The following is a 13,811-nucleotide window of genomic DNA, read 5'->3' as shown; positions in this document are numbered from 1 at the left end:
GGGGAAAGACTACAGTGAACGCACCTGTAATTGTCCATGGGAGAAGGATAAACAATTCCCGTACCACAAGGACTCGTTTCAGGAGGGTGTTCGTGATATGTGTTCAGAGGAACAGGGAATTAGAAAAACAGAACGAGGAGCCTCGAGGAAACAGTATGCTACTGAACGCAGCTTTAATCGCTTCGTCACACATGCCGTGTGGCCCATAGAATCTACTGGAAGCCGCATCACAAAAGACACCTGGATCAGGGGCTGGTAAACGCTTGGTGTAGATTAGGAGGCCCGAATCTCAGGGATGGCAGCTATTTTCAGTTAGTGAAAACATGAGGTAGTAGTCATCGGACTGGCCCGAAGGCGTTAAACTGAGCTTTATAGCGCTTTGTACCCTGAATTTGCAAATCAGGGTGAATCAGTAGTGAGCTGTAGTACATGTGAGGGACTGATACGGTTGAGACTCTTGGGAAAAGAATAGAACCGCAACATTGAGAGAAAGTTCAGTTTTGTCAAAATATGCCGAGTGCAGTTCTTCCACGGGCATCCACCTAGGGATCGTAGCACTCTAAGCGTGTAGTCTTCAAGCTAGATGCCTTGTAGTACCCTAGGAAGACCGATATGGAGGAAAGACGATCATTCCTTCTTGATAGCATGTGTCACAGAACATTGGTAAATTGAGAGCTGCAATGATTGCTATAAAAAAACCTCATCAGTTACGCCGCACGACGCACATTGATGCCAAGTATACTTAACATGCTTTGCCCTCGATCTGATGTTGGGGAAACTTGGTTGCATGTCTGGATCGCTGAATGGCATCAGTAAATAACTTGGTCGATCGTACTCGTGACGCCTAGTGCAGTAGGGGCTTTCTCCTATTTTTCGAATCGAGAAGTGTCTTTTACTTCACACTAGCTGACATGGTTCGTGATGCTGGCGTCTTACAGATTTTCTGAGTAGCGTAGTGATTTGATCAGAGGACGCCGAAGTTGGTGTTAACAGTTCAGGGTCGTGGTCGTACAATACCAAATGTAGATCGAATATTGAATTCATTTTATTTATGTAATAAAATAAAATAAATACTCTGCTGTTTGGTCCTTGTTACGGTCCCAAACGTGTTTGAAAATGAACGACAGTCTTTCTTCTGTCAAGTCTGACTGCGGGAGACTGGAACGTGCGCAGTAGGAACAGAAATATCATCACACTCTACTAACCTCGGCGAACTCTCACCGCAGATGATGCTGTGCGAGCCCTCCATGCAATGATTGAACGACCACTGGTACAGTCAAGGTGAGGCAGAATTACAACATAATTAGTGTACAAAGTGGATACACAACTTTCCATTTCTTGTCAAAAAGCAGCTTGGGCCGTAGAAATTGTACTTTCAGCTAGGCTAAGTTCGCCCCCGAAAAGTACGAAAACCCAATACCAGCTGTACGTATACGACTAGTACTGTGGATGATAACACGCCGGTATCATCGACATTCGAGGTCGTCGTCCCGACCCAATATTTCCGCACCATCCACATTCGTGGAGTGACGGATAAGAGTCTTTGCCCGGACCTGTTTCTGGCGAGGATGCAGTGGTCGTTTCCCCAAACGACCCGATAATCCACTCATTGGCGGTAAATCATTCGCCGGTTCTGCTGCGACAATTCCTAGTTCTTTGAGTAACAGACCGCTTTGGGGACGATCATGCTGCTCGACGATCCAGCTCTCGAGCGTCTCCAAACTGGTTTTTCTGATGGTACGGCCACCAGTTTCGGAGATGTGCTCTTCAGTAATAAACTCTTGACTCCTGCGTGTGAATTGTACAACGAGCTTCTTCTTCGAAGGTTGTGGCTCCTCGTCAATGGAGCTGGCACTCGAAGGAGGGGATTCTGTAGAATCACAGCGGTCTCCCCAGGTATCAAACACAGTGGAGACTGCTGAACCTGAACCCGAGTTATCCGATATTGGAGTGGAGTTACTCATGACAATGGACGAGCCAGTCCCAGGTGACAGATTGTATCCCGTATACTCAGGGATAGACAGAGGAGGTGTAGGAGGGCGAAACTTAGGTCTGCTTGTCTTGTTTTCTCCTGAAGTCGGTGGCGGACCTGACTCTTGAAAGAGTGAGTCGGTGTGATGTTTCAAATGCTCCATTATAACGTGCGATTTTCCTTCGAAAGCGGTGCAAATGTCGTCTTCTGGTCGGCAAGTGAGTAGGAACTTGAAATTACGGGGGAGGTCCGCTGCTTTCTCTGCGAGCGCAGTCAGGAGGTCTTTACGAGCTAACTCGCTACCACTGTATTCCAACCCATCGATGACCACCAGCACAGGGCCGATGCATGTCATTTGCCTCGCAGGAGTAAGGATGAAGCGATCGAATTGAATTAGTGGGTTGATTGTTTGACGTGATGCACGCTTGTCTTTCACGGCACCCCAAAGAGCCTTCATATATTGAGGGTCGTGATCAGCAAGGTCCCGTGCAATCGTGCTGAACAAATTCGTGGCATTTCGCTTGTCCCGGTCGGCACGCGAAAAGCAGTATGACGAACCGAGACGCAAAATGGCGTCGAATTGGTGTGCAATGGTATGTGCGATAGTGGATTTCCCGGACCCCTTAGGGCCTAGCAACAGGTAAATCTGCTGTCCATTGTCTTGATTAACCCATGAAGTTATCGACTCCACGATATCGGTTCGTGGGGGCGCGTTCCCAATCTTCTGTGAATCGATCGAAGCGCCAAAAGCATAGTGCATGCCATCAAGGTCTGTTTTCGTGGCTAGTAGTAATTTGAACATGTGCCAAAGAATGAGAGATGGAAAATGGGAAATTTACCATGGTCAACCAACAGATCATGGACACGAAAGACGTAGAGTTCCGTGTGAATCGCGGCCTGTTGTTGTATAGCATTTTTGAGTTCTTTGAATGTCGCTTCGTATGTTCGAATCTTATCATCGATGTTGGACAATGCGTTCGAAAAGCTTTGTTTCCCTACATCCAAGAATTTTTAAGGAAAGAATTCACAAGAAGCTGCGAGACTTACATCCGCTGCTGTTCTGCAGGTAGTCTCGGATAAAGTACGAGCACTCAATCGTCTGGCGAGCGAGAGAGTTGATAGTCTTTTCCTGTGATTCTACCCTTTTCAGTTCCTCTACGCCAGAGACAAGGCTGTAGGTCTCGTGCATAACGGTAATGAGCCGATGAATACTTCGGTCTCGGGCAAATTGCGCATCCACTACCTGATCAAAACAGATGAGTTCCTTAAGTCTTCACATGTGGCCCATCCCACTTACCTGGTATACTGCAGTGAGAACCATGAACGCCATTTTCGTGTAAGGATGGGCCTAGGGGAGCAGTGTCAAAGATATACAGTGGCTAAGTCAAAGGACAATACCTCAGCGAACTTGCTAGCAATCTGAACGAAAATGTTGATCTTATCCAAGAGTGGCGTAAGGATTTCTGAGACGACGACGCCGACGACCTGCTCTGTAGACTGCTTCAATAGTTCATTTGAACTGTATGCCCCAGTATTCAGCATGGGTGATGTGTCTTCAAAGGGACTGATTGTCCGGGCGAGCTGACCCTCAGCACCCTGAGTGGTGCTATGCTCGATTGCATTATGAAGAGGCGCGATCTTGAATTCCAAGCTAGCACAAAGAAGACGTTTGTTACCATGAGGGTCAAAAGACACGAGCTGGTAGATTTTAGCTGAAGTTGTATTCAACGACGAGCAAGCCAATCCGATGGTAACCAGAAACTCACTTCTGGAATGAGCGAGAAGGGTCTCGACACCTTCTTCTACCATACCGATGTACTGGTCTCCATGGAGGCGACGTTTTGCGAAGACTTTGAGGGAAACTATAGATGACGCCTGTACATTACTTACTAGGAGTCAATGCCATGAATTAACGGGTACAAAGTAACTCACAGTTTAAGCTCAGTCGTCCATGGCAAGGAATGCGGTTTCTCAGCAGTGGTGGACATGTGGTCATGGCCATCTACGGAAGCATGGACATAGAAGCTGTCGTAAATCGAAAACAAATGAATTCGTGGAAGATGGTGCAGGTCTACGTCTGATTGATGTCGCAAATGATCAAGAGCAACCGTCATTTAAAACGATCTTACGTACCGAAGATTTGCACTGCCGGGGGGAATGGATTTCTGATAGCATCCCCATGGCCATGACTCGTTGTGGGCCTCTTCCAGATACCTTCTCTGTGACCAGTTTCGGTACGCTGGGATTCACGAGCAGGTCTCCCAGTGCGCACAATGGGGGCAATCTTGAACTCCAAGCTTGCCTTGAGAAGTTCTTTCTTGCCTTGGGGGTTCATACACTGCAGTTGTTCAAGAATAGCTGTTTTGAACTGTTAGTAAATACTACGCGCAAAGATGCATTTACTCACTGCCAGGGTACGTCAAAAATTCCTCGACACACCCTTGGACCATACCAATGTATTGGTCATTATGAAGTTGGCGATGAACAAAAACTTTCAATGTGATAGTGGTAGAGTCGCGAACATTGCTGGTTTTTAAATCAGCTTTTGAATAAAACAGTAGTTGCTGACGTACAAGACATGTTTACTGCTCCATGGCATAGAGCTGGGTTTCTCCGGACCCGTACAACTGGTCATCCCGGCATTGACCTCATCAGTGGATATTTCGACATAGAATTGATGATCCACATTCAACCACCCAATCTTGGGCAGGTGATGAAGATCAATATCTGGAATTACTCAGAACCAGGTAATCACATGAGGTTATCAAAACATGCCGAAAACCTGCACCCTATATATCTCTGGTGCCAACTGATTGGTCCTATTATTGCATGTAAGTCTGTCGTTTCCGGATGAAAGGGAAATCGCACATAGTGATATTGACTTGTTGAAGGGCGGTTATGTTGAACGCAGTCTGAATACAGAAGTTGGAACTTGAATCTGTCTCTGCATGATGGAGATGGGAGCTACACCAATGAAATCCTCAGATATCGCAACTTGTCCGCGTTGAGGAAATCTCACCTGATTTGTTGTTGACTTGAAGATGTTAGCCTCATCTCGTGTGGAGAAACGGGGTAGAGACTTGGTTTTGTGTGATGCCTACCCGCGACAGAGGCTCTTAGCAATGTAACAAACCAATTAATCTTTCGGTCTGCCAATCGTTCTGCCCACTTATAATACAGATCGTGGGGAGCGAGTGGATCGATGCGAGAGCTGCGAGATCAAATTGAAGGGCACGGTGCTGCATGCGACCTCCATGGTAATCCCATGCGGTAAGCACGCGCTTGTGCTTTTCGGTTCTTTGTACCGGATCACAGCGCCCATTCAAAAAAAGGCGGTTTATATTGAGTGACTGGAAGCTCGAAGCGCCGTGTACGTACTTGGCGTCAAAAAGACACTCGGTGTACCATTACCTTGATTGCATGATGCGGCCAAGGACTGATCAGACAGTACATTGAAGGCTTTAATTGCCTTCTGATCAGAGGGTTGCTGCGACATCAGTTGAGCGGTGGTGCCGCGCCCAGAAATTACTGCACGGCTCCTGCATCCGATGATGAAATCCACGGTATTAGTGAGGCTTGCTGGTCCCTGGAGCCTCATGCTGCCACCCTGGCCAGGAGGCCAGGAAGACGAAGATCTTCAATGGCAAGATTGACCCGGATTTGGGGATTAAAATATATAATAGATGCTTCTTGAACGCCCCGTGGCATGTACAATGAAGCTATTGTCAGATTAGCATATCATTATTAGCAGGGTAGAAGTGCCACCGTGGACCACAGTCAAACGCAATGTTGTGGTCTAACTTTGGTTTGTACTGAGTGGTCTAGCTAGCAGGCCATCAGCTATGGACATCAAATCTTGCAATCCCAGACTGGGCAACATTAGTTCTTCGAACTATGTCGCTTCCTTGCACGTGCAGGCCTGCTCGAATCCGGCTCCCTGAGTTCTAGCTACGCATGAAGGCGCTTGCCCGATGGAGCCGGAGGAAGCGAATTCATGCTGCAGAGCTTGGGCAGAGTTGGGTATCCCGGCCCGTTATCACTAGTACAGGTACACGCACTCACATCTTGTTTGTTCGAGACGTATTATCCAATGAACTGCATGAAACCGATATACTGCCGGAGTGCGTAGCGCTGAGAAATTCTTAGTGCGCCACTCTTAGACTATGCCGCATCAGCCCCGGAAAGGTTCCGATAGTCGAGACTCTACTAACCTGAGTGCATAATATCGACCCACAAGGTCGACCCGAGGTTTGTTGAACTAGAAAGAGTACGAATGATCACGACGTGGACGAAAATGCAAGTCGATGAGCCGATCGATCGATTTTTGAATAGCGGTGTCTGTTAATCCTCAACGCAAACGCATGTCAGACTCAGGCCGTCGCGTAAAAACCGTATTGCAGAGGCTTTTCCTCATCGACCTGTAGGATCGGGTTGTATTCACGTCTGGCAAGGACAAGCGTCCGAAAGAACCATGTTGCAGACCTGCTTCAAACTTGGTGCAAACACTTCGTCTGGATGTAGCAGTCAGACTAAGGATACATGAACGCCATCATAATACATACACGCTTCAAAAGGTCTCCCGGAACAACTTCTTGAGAAATGCAATAAATTAATCTGATGGATGTTAAAATGGAATATGTACATGCCTCTAACCTTCCCATCCAAAGTCCTGCACCACTGCCCACCAGAACCGTCAAGGTGCACCAAGGGCACGCGGTGCTCTAATGCTCACACCAGACATTGAGATCGCGACCAGAGTTCGATGCCAGAAGACATAGTATGCCAAGCGATTGCAAAGCAAGGTTAACTGCCCTCAGCAGCTTCTGCTTCCAGTATCTCCTTCTCTAAGCGCGTACGTTCAGCTTCACGCATGCGGAGTAGCGTCAACGACTCGTAGTCCATTCCCGCCTTTGCAGCAGGAGGTGACGGTGGTGCCACATTATCAAAAACAGGCTTGCAGAACAGAAAAATGAGTTAATGAAGAGATAGAATGCGTGAACCAGACTTACGAAACTGGAGGGAAACGAACTGAACGTCGTCCCTTCCGGAGCAGCCTTCGTTGGGAGCGGCTCAGCCCGGTTGGGTGCGGGTCCCCCGAGTTCTCCGCGATCGCGAAGCCAGCCTAGTATCGGAGGCTCAGATCCGCCTGCCCATGCCACGTCCATGCCCCGATCTTTCAGCGATTCGGCACTCGATACCACAGCAAATGCAGCGCCCAGCTGATTGAATGGCACCAGCGCGGTCACTATTATATCGCCGCCTACCAGTCCCTTGGACTTTTTCGGCTTCTTGACTTTCTGTGACATCACCACTGCCCCTTCATCAATCTCGCCATACCGTCTAAGGTGCGTTGCGAGTGCAAATGCTGTAGAAAGGGCAGGATGTGACGACAGAACGTATTTAACACGGATTGTTGTGTCCAAGTCACCAGGCGGCGGTGGAGCGAGGGTGTCTTCTTCAACAGTTCCATTTGGCTCGTCCTTCGACCTCGCGCATCGACGTTCCAATTCCTGCAGCTCGAGCTCCTTCTCCCTCTGCTCCCGCATTCTCCGCCCCTCCTCGCGAATCCTCACGTTTTCGCTCTCCCTCGCAGTTTTCTCTTGGTCCTTGGCCATCCGCGCTTTCTTGAACTCTTTCTCGCGTTCCTCCAGCTCAGAAACCATAGTCTTGCGCTTATTGTCGTAAGATGCGAAGCGCTGCTTCTTGGCAGCTTGCAAACGGAGTTGCGCATCGAGCGCGAGACGGCGGAGCGGATCGAGTAGGAGGGTGGAGGCAGTTGTCAATGCATGAAATTTCTGGGCTATATGTGTGCATTAGCGACATTCATTTTCAACGCAGCTAGGTACGCACCTGCATTAGGGTCATTCCTGTTCTGCAACGACAATGTCAATAAGTCTCGGCCCTGGAATGAATAGACGTACTCTGTCTGGGTGGACTTTTAGAGAACGGGTTCGGTAGGCCGTCCTAATCTCGGCTTCAGTAGCCTCCTGTGAGACCTCGAGCAGATCATATGGGTTTTGTTCTGGGTCTTCCGGCGTTTTGGGGGGCATGGATGGTGCGTCTGAGCGATGAGTATCATGCTTGGTTGAATGATCATTTGGAGTCATGACTAAACCCAACACTAGGGTTCCATAAAAGAACTACATAATGAGACAGCTGAAGACAATATAATACTACAAAGAGCGTTATCCATCACAACCGGCGGTAGCAGTCGGTTTCTCTGGTTTTGGCGTGCTTGAAGCTTCTGTCAATGGAGGAAGAAACAAGAGCAAGTCAGACTTGTGTAATATGATATTTAGAATTGGAAGGTGTTGTCGCTGAGTCGGTTGGATGCCCAGATAACACAACAAATGTGACTCCTTTGTTCCACTAAACCTGGCTCCAAGCTCAAAGGGGGAAAGAATATCATCAGGATCAGAAATCTGGGTGAGTGTACATTCAAACCCTTGTTCTCGTATGCATGGTACCCATCTCCTTCACGATGATCAGGGTGAATCAGACACTACATGAGTAGCACATCTCCTACAAACGAATTGGATTCATTAGCTTCTTTGTAGCCTAAAACACAATACTTCTTCGTACACTTCATTATCGATAATTCCTATAGAAAGAATGCTGATAATACACTGATGATGGCACTAGCAATACATCATACTAATCAGGGCTGTTATTGTAAAGATGATGATTTTGTTGTGGTGGATGCAATAGAAAACCTGCGATCCGCTGGACTGCGCACGATGCGATAGGGGTGCAAACGTGCACCTTTGGTTATTTGTCGCTGCGGGCGACACAGCTGTTGCAAGGCAGGCCCGACCAGAAGAAGGGGCTGCGGAGGTTGTTTGAGATTTGTGACGCCAGAGAGGGGGTGCACGTGTGGAGCATCGGGTGCAGGAACGACGACGACTGCGTTGGCATGCTCAAAAGTGGTAGGTACAAGACGAAATTTAGTGGATTGACGTCGGGAAGTAGGAGAACGCGAGGGTGAGAGAGGCGAAGGAGTGCGAGAAGACGTTGACGATGAAATAGAGGCGTGACGGCTCTGGCGTGAATGTGGATAGTATTGACTGGGGGTGTGCAGCCTTGGGATCTGGAAGTTGATCTACTCTTAGCAAACAGTCTTGTATATCACAAGTGCAAACTAACCTGGGGTTTGAATTCGTACGAATCATGAAGTGCATCAATGTGGGGAACCTGAGTCTTCCCTCGAGGAAGATCAAGGGTATGGAGTGGGGGAAGTGTAGGACGAACAGATGCAGCTGAGTTCATTATAGAAGGAATAAATTGGAAAGTGAAGATAGCTGAAGTTTGTCCACCAGGGTTTCCAAAGGCCTGCCTTCAGTATGATCAGATGAGTGCCCGGGGAGAGGCATTGATCTTTATATAACCAGAAAGATGCATTGTCACGGAGACAAAAGAATTTGACAATACAAAGTCCTTATTTGCATGTATTTGGGAACCAATATCTGAATTTTAAAAGAACTCCTTTATGCACACGTGACATTGTCGTACGCGTAAGCCTTACTCTGAGTGATTTTATTTGCTCCTATCACTAGTAACCTTTGCGCTATCAACTGGTACAAAGTGTCTGACGTCGAACTGAATTCTTGCAGGGTTATGATGATCGCGGCGAAAGCCATTGCTATCGTGTCGCTTCCCACAGCTGCAGCGCTCGTTACGTACTCACATGACGTCCGTGCGCTTGTCGCATATCGTCCTGCTTGTAGCTCGTACTGTACATTGAGTCATGACCCTGTCGTACGTTATTCTTCTACAGCCATGTCAGAACAGCAATCGATCGTACGATGCCTCATACCCGTACACACCTTTGACAATCATTTTGACATTTCTCAGCTTTGAATGGCGCAGCACCTGATCTCAACAGTACTAGCCTGGCCCCCTCCCTTTGGACTTTCGAATGAAGCCCGAACGTAGAATTCTGCGGATATAGGTGAGCCTGCAGTACTGCCAGTCTTTTGTGTCCGTCCTACGCACTTTTCAAGCTCCAAAGATGTGATATCTGTATTTATAGAGCGTTCTAAGCCCAATTAATGTATGTTTCGTGTCTAGAGTCCTCGGCGTTGCTTTATCCCACTATTGTCAGATTGATATCAAGATTTCAGCATTGCCTCCTGCTTGGCCATGATGGTGTCCTGGTAATTACAGCATTGTCCAGTTTCCAAATGTATGGTGCGTACTCACCGGTCGTCCGCAACATTTCACCGGCACTGATCGACCTTCGTCAGATGGAGTTTCGTCCATAAAGGCACCGATGATAGCCCTGAATCACCTTGATGGTGTATGGACCGTAGAGAACTAGTACCATGCAAGTCTTGGTTCGAATGACTATGGACGATAGGAGGAAACGAGCTGGACTTTATCTCCGCACGAACTGCGAGCAATTATGTCAACAACTCGACGCCCACTTTTTTTTACGCAGGGCTTCTGTTCATTTGATTATCACGGATGGGAAAATACACATGTTTCAGCTAGTACCTCTCCCATATGAGACATGATATGCTTAACGCCCGACATGTACAGGAAATGCGCGCAGGCAAAACACCGTTGATAAGGCGCAACCCTAGTGGGAAACTACTGAGTTACCAAAGTGGGGAAGGACTCCTGCTGCAGTGTGGGTAAGGGGCCTGTGATTAAGCTCACTTCTACCCCCAGCACAGATCTATTCTTGAGTGCACATTGTTCCCAGCATATTCGCTGATGATCATTGATGCCTATCGCTCGCGTACTACGACATCACTGACAAATATCTGACTCTGAAACCAAGATCTAAAACGCTTGGTACAGCATTGGGCTAACTAGCATGACAAAATCCGATCAACGTTTCCTAATCGCTGGACTGTACTGCGCATATCGGACGTCACGCTCTCGGCACTGTCCAATGTTCGTCATCCTGATCATTTGACTTATCGTACTATGCCACTTATGCGAGCTTTTAATTTGCCCACAGTATGTTACAACGGCGATAACTGGGATTTGTACCTCCTATGCAACTGTTGCCTGTATAAATGAGACAAGATCCTAGCGCTAGAATGTAATTTCTTCCTCAAAAATGGCCAGTCAAACGCCCGTAAGTGACTGACATCGGTTCTTCTTCTACAAAGACTGAAATACTGGCTAGCCGACCTCCACTCAAATACTTGTTGTTGGCGGTGGACCTTCAGGAAGTTATGCTGCTGCTGCGTTGGCTCGGGAAGGCTTTGGAGTTACTCTTCTTGAAGCTGCCAAGTTCCCTCGGTCAACATATATCTATCTTTAGTATACGCAGTCACTAATCTTTCCGACAGTTATCATATTGGCGAAAGCCTGCTCCCATCGGTCCGCCCTTTCCTGGCATTTATCGGTGCAGAGGAGGCTGTCATTGACTACGGGTTCAAGATCAAGGTGCGGATAGTCTTCAATGTGTCGGAGTACATTAAACGGTCACTGCCCTCGTTGTACAGCCTGGTGCCGCAATCAAGTTGAACCAATCCAAGCGGGAAGGATGTGAGCCCCATCACTCCTATTCACTGAGTGGTAAATTTATTTTCTGCTCCAGATACTGATTTTGTGGCTCGGGATCCAAAGAACTGGTCTTGGAATGTGGTCTGTGATATTTTAGGGTCTTTGTTTTTGGCACTGTCTGAACTCTTTTTACAGATCAGATCAGAATTTGACGATTTGCTATTGCGCCATGCTTCCAAGTGTGGCGCAAATGTGATCGAAGAAATGAGAGTGACTGAAATTCAGTTCGAGGATGAAAGCAATTCCAAACCCGTTTCAGCCACCTGGAGGAATACGGGCACTGGAATGGAGGGTCGTATCTCCTTTGACTACCTGGTTGATGCATCAGGAAGGAACGGGATCATGTCCACGAAGTATCTCAAGAACAGACGCTTTAACCCAGTCCTCAACAACGTTGCATGCTGGGGATATTGGGATGCAGAGCACACTTACATGCCGGGGACCAAACGCGAGAATGCTATCTGGAGCGAAGCGCTTGAAGGTATGAAAAGCAATTTTAAGTCAATATGATGAGCTTAATTCCAGCAGACGAGTCTGGATGGTCTTGGGTCATCCCTCTTCACGACGGAACCACATCGGTAGGTGTCGTTATGGATCAAGAAATAAGCAACCGCAAGAAGAAGGCTCTTCGTGCTGCCTCTGGGGATTCAAATCTTCAAACCTTTTATATGCAAGAATTACGCAGGGCTCCTGGAGCCATTAAAATGATTGGAAAGGGCACTCTTCGAAACGACGGCAAACCAGAAGCTCTGAAATCTGCGAGCGATTATAGCTACTCTGCTTCCACTTATGCTGGGAATCATTTCCGCATGGCGGGGGATGCTGCAGGTATTCCCCTTGACATTTGTCGTTGCCCGAAAATTGACCATTTTCAAGCTTTTATAGACCCATTCTTTTCCTCTGGTGTTCATTTAGCTTTCACTGGGGGACTCTCGGCCGCTCTGACGATTGCGGCGTCGATTCGAGGACTTTGCAGCGAAGTGGATGCCCAACGTTGGCACACCTCAAAGATTGATATTTCTTACAAGAGGCAGGTGCATTTGGTCATTGGGATAGCAGCTAACAGAGCCTTATTGCAGGTTTCTTCTTGTAGTCCTTGGGACCTACAAACAGATCCGCAACCAGGATATGCCGGTTATGAGTGGTGCGGATGAAGACAATTTCGACAGAGCCTTTGAGCTCATTAGGCCAGGTGGGAGTTTATATTTCTCTCTATCCACTGCAAACCCTCAGGCTGATCACCTATGTGCAGTGATACAAGGAACAGCAGACGTTGGTAAGACGTTGACAGAAGACGAAATCGAGGTACGTTTGTTTAGTGGTTATCTTCGATGACATCATCTCAATTCAACTGATAGAAAACCATGGACTTTTGTCATGATGTCTTGATTCCAAGCGAACCCGAGGTGCATCATGCAAGCACAACTAGGTGAGCTTTGCTTGTCAGTTCAACGGAATTATGGAACCAAACGCAACAGATCGGATCCTGTCTTTACGTCCCCAAACGGCTCCAAGCCTACAGAATGGGGCCTCAGCCGCTTGGTTGGAGATACTCATAAGGACACCCAGTTGGTATTCAGTCAGCTCCGCGCGCAACAGTCCATCCAAACGACGGACTTTGGGGCGGAGGAACACTTGGGATTCAAGGCTGTTTTAGAACGAGGCAAATTGGGTTTGGCGAATTCATAGTTTGCATAGATGCTGGATGAGAATTTGTTAATGTAACGCAGAACTAGTTTGTATTTAGTATGCTGGTAGCTCGAAATGTAGGGTGTCGAGGCGAGCACAGTTTCCAGCCTTGTGGTTACTCGCGTTATTCTGAATCATGGGCGCTCATAACATCAGGACCTCAACTACATGATGCCATCAGGATGTTCACGCATCCGGAAAACCTGATGAGTACTATACAGACCCGTGAAGCTCCAGTAGATCTGGCATATCTTGGATCAAGTATTAAATTGTCTGCCAATCAGGTAGTAGTCCTCCTAGTCTCCCCTAGTCGGAGTACTCGAAGGAAGATAGTTGTCATCATCGTATGTTTCAAGGTATTTGCTTTTCATGTGACACTGGTCACAATCTGTTCGTTGCTCCCGTCAAACCAGAGTCCCATCATGATTACTCCACAGGGACCCACTATCTGTCGTCACGCGAAGCGACTGCGATTTCATCGCCAACAGATCTCCGCAGAGTCCGCACCAGCACAGACAAGCCCCAGGCTGTCAGGCCCTGGTCAATACATTCTCGGCAACCCAACCACAAAATTAGACCCGGCCGCCTTGCGACACACCAACTCAATTGACCTGTTCCTCAGGGACGAACC

General features: G+C 47.8%; 4 protein-coding genes across 4 annotated transcripts; 1 reads left to right on the top strand and 3 right to left on the bottom strand.

Moving 5' to 3' along the window:
- Positions 1-1,124: 1,124 nt before the first annotated feature.
- On the bottom strand, positions 1,125-4,774 carry DEU56DRAFT_793290 (uncharacterized protein). The gene is made up of 10 exons (XM_041352752.1): positions 4,546-4,774; positions 4,380-4,498; positions 4,106-4,330; positions 3,905-4,049; positions 3,739-3,857; positions 3,371-3,684; positions 3,270-3,320; positions 3,020-3,215; positions 2,812-2,967; positions 1,125-2,755 (listed from the first exon to the last, which is right to left on the bottom strand). Exons 1-10 carry the CDS (start codon positions 4,605-4,607, stop codon positions 1,467-1,469), a joined length of 2,676 nt encoding a protein of 891 aa, XP_041210379.1. The 5' UTR covers positions 4,608-4,774; the 3' UTR covers positions 1,125-1,466.
- A 1,709-nt stretch (positions 4,775-6,483) lies between these two features.
- Positions 6,484-8,046, bottom strand: DEU56DRAFT_793280 (uncharacterized protein). Its single transcript, XM_041352751.1, has 4 exons — positions 7,894-8,046; positions 7,823-7,844; positions 6,982-7,772; positions 6,484-6,925 (listed from the first exon to the last, which is right to left on the bottom strand). Exons 1-4 carry the CDS (start codon positions 8,020-8,022, stop codon positions 6,776-6,778), a joined length of 1,092 nt encoding a protein of 363 aa, XP_041210378.1. The 5' UTR covers positions 8,023-8,046; the 3' UTR covers positions 6,484-6,775.
- Positions 8,047-8,470: 424 nt separating this feature from the next.
- DEU56DRAFT_793278 (uncharacterized protein) lies at positions 8,471-9,409 on the bottom strand. The gene is made up of 2 exons (XM_041352750.1): positions 9,116-9,409; positions 8,471-9,059 (listed from the first exon to the last, which is right to left on the bottom strand). Exons 1-2 carry the CDS (start codon positions 9,236-9,238, stop codon positions 8,640-8,642), a joined length of 543 nt encoding a protein of 180 aa, XP_041210377.1. The 5' UTR covers positions 9,239-9,409; the 3' UTR covers positions 8,471-8,639.
- Positions 9,410-11,027: 1,618 nt separating this feature from the next.
- DEU56DRAFT_971941 (putative halogenase) lies at positions 11,028-13,180 on the top strand (the record flags this gene model as incomplete). The annotated part of the gene is made up of 12 exons (XM_041359471.1): positions 11,028-11,057; positions 11,109-11,224; positions 11,275-11,371; positions 11,431-11,473; positions 11,526-11,572; positions 11,627-11,972; positions 12,020-12,319; positions 12,368-12,521; positions 12,571-12,683; positions 12,744-12,796; positions 12,850-12,920; positions 12,970-13,180. The coding sequence occupies exons 1-12, from the start codon at positions 11,040-11,042 to the stop codon at positions 13,178-13,180; spliced, it is 1,569 nt and encodes a 522-aa protein (XP_041210376.1). The 5' UTR covers positions 11,028-11,039.
- Positions 13,181-13,811: the final 631 nt, after the last annotated feature.

This window comes from Suillus clintonianus, assembly GCF_016758775.1.
Source record: "Suillus clintonianus strain FC179 chromosome Unknown DEU56scaffold_22, whole genome shotgun sequence".
Taxonomy (NCBI): domain Eukaryota; kingdom Fungi; phylum Basidiomycota; class Agaricomycetes; order Boletales; family Suillaceae; genus Suillus; species Suillus clintonianus.
The sequence above is the reverse complement of the archived record's forward strand: the minus strand, read 5'-3'. Positions and strand labels throughout refer to the sequence as shown.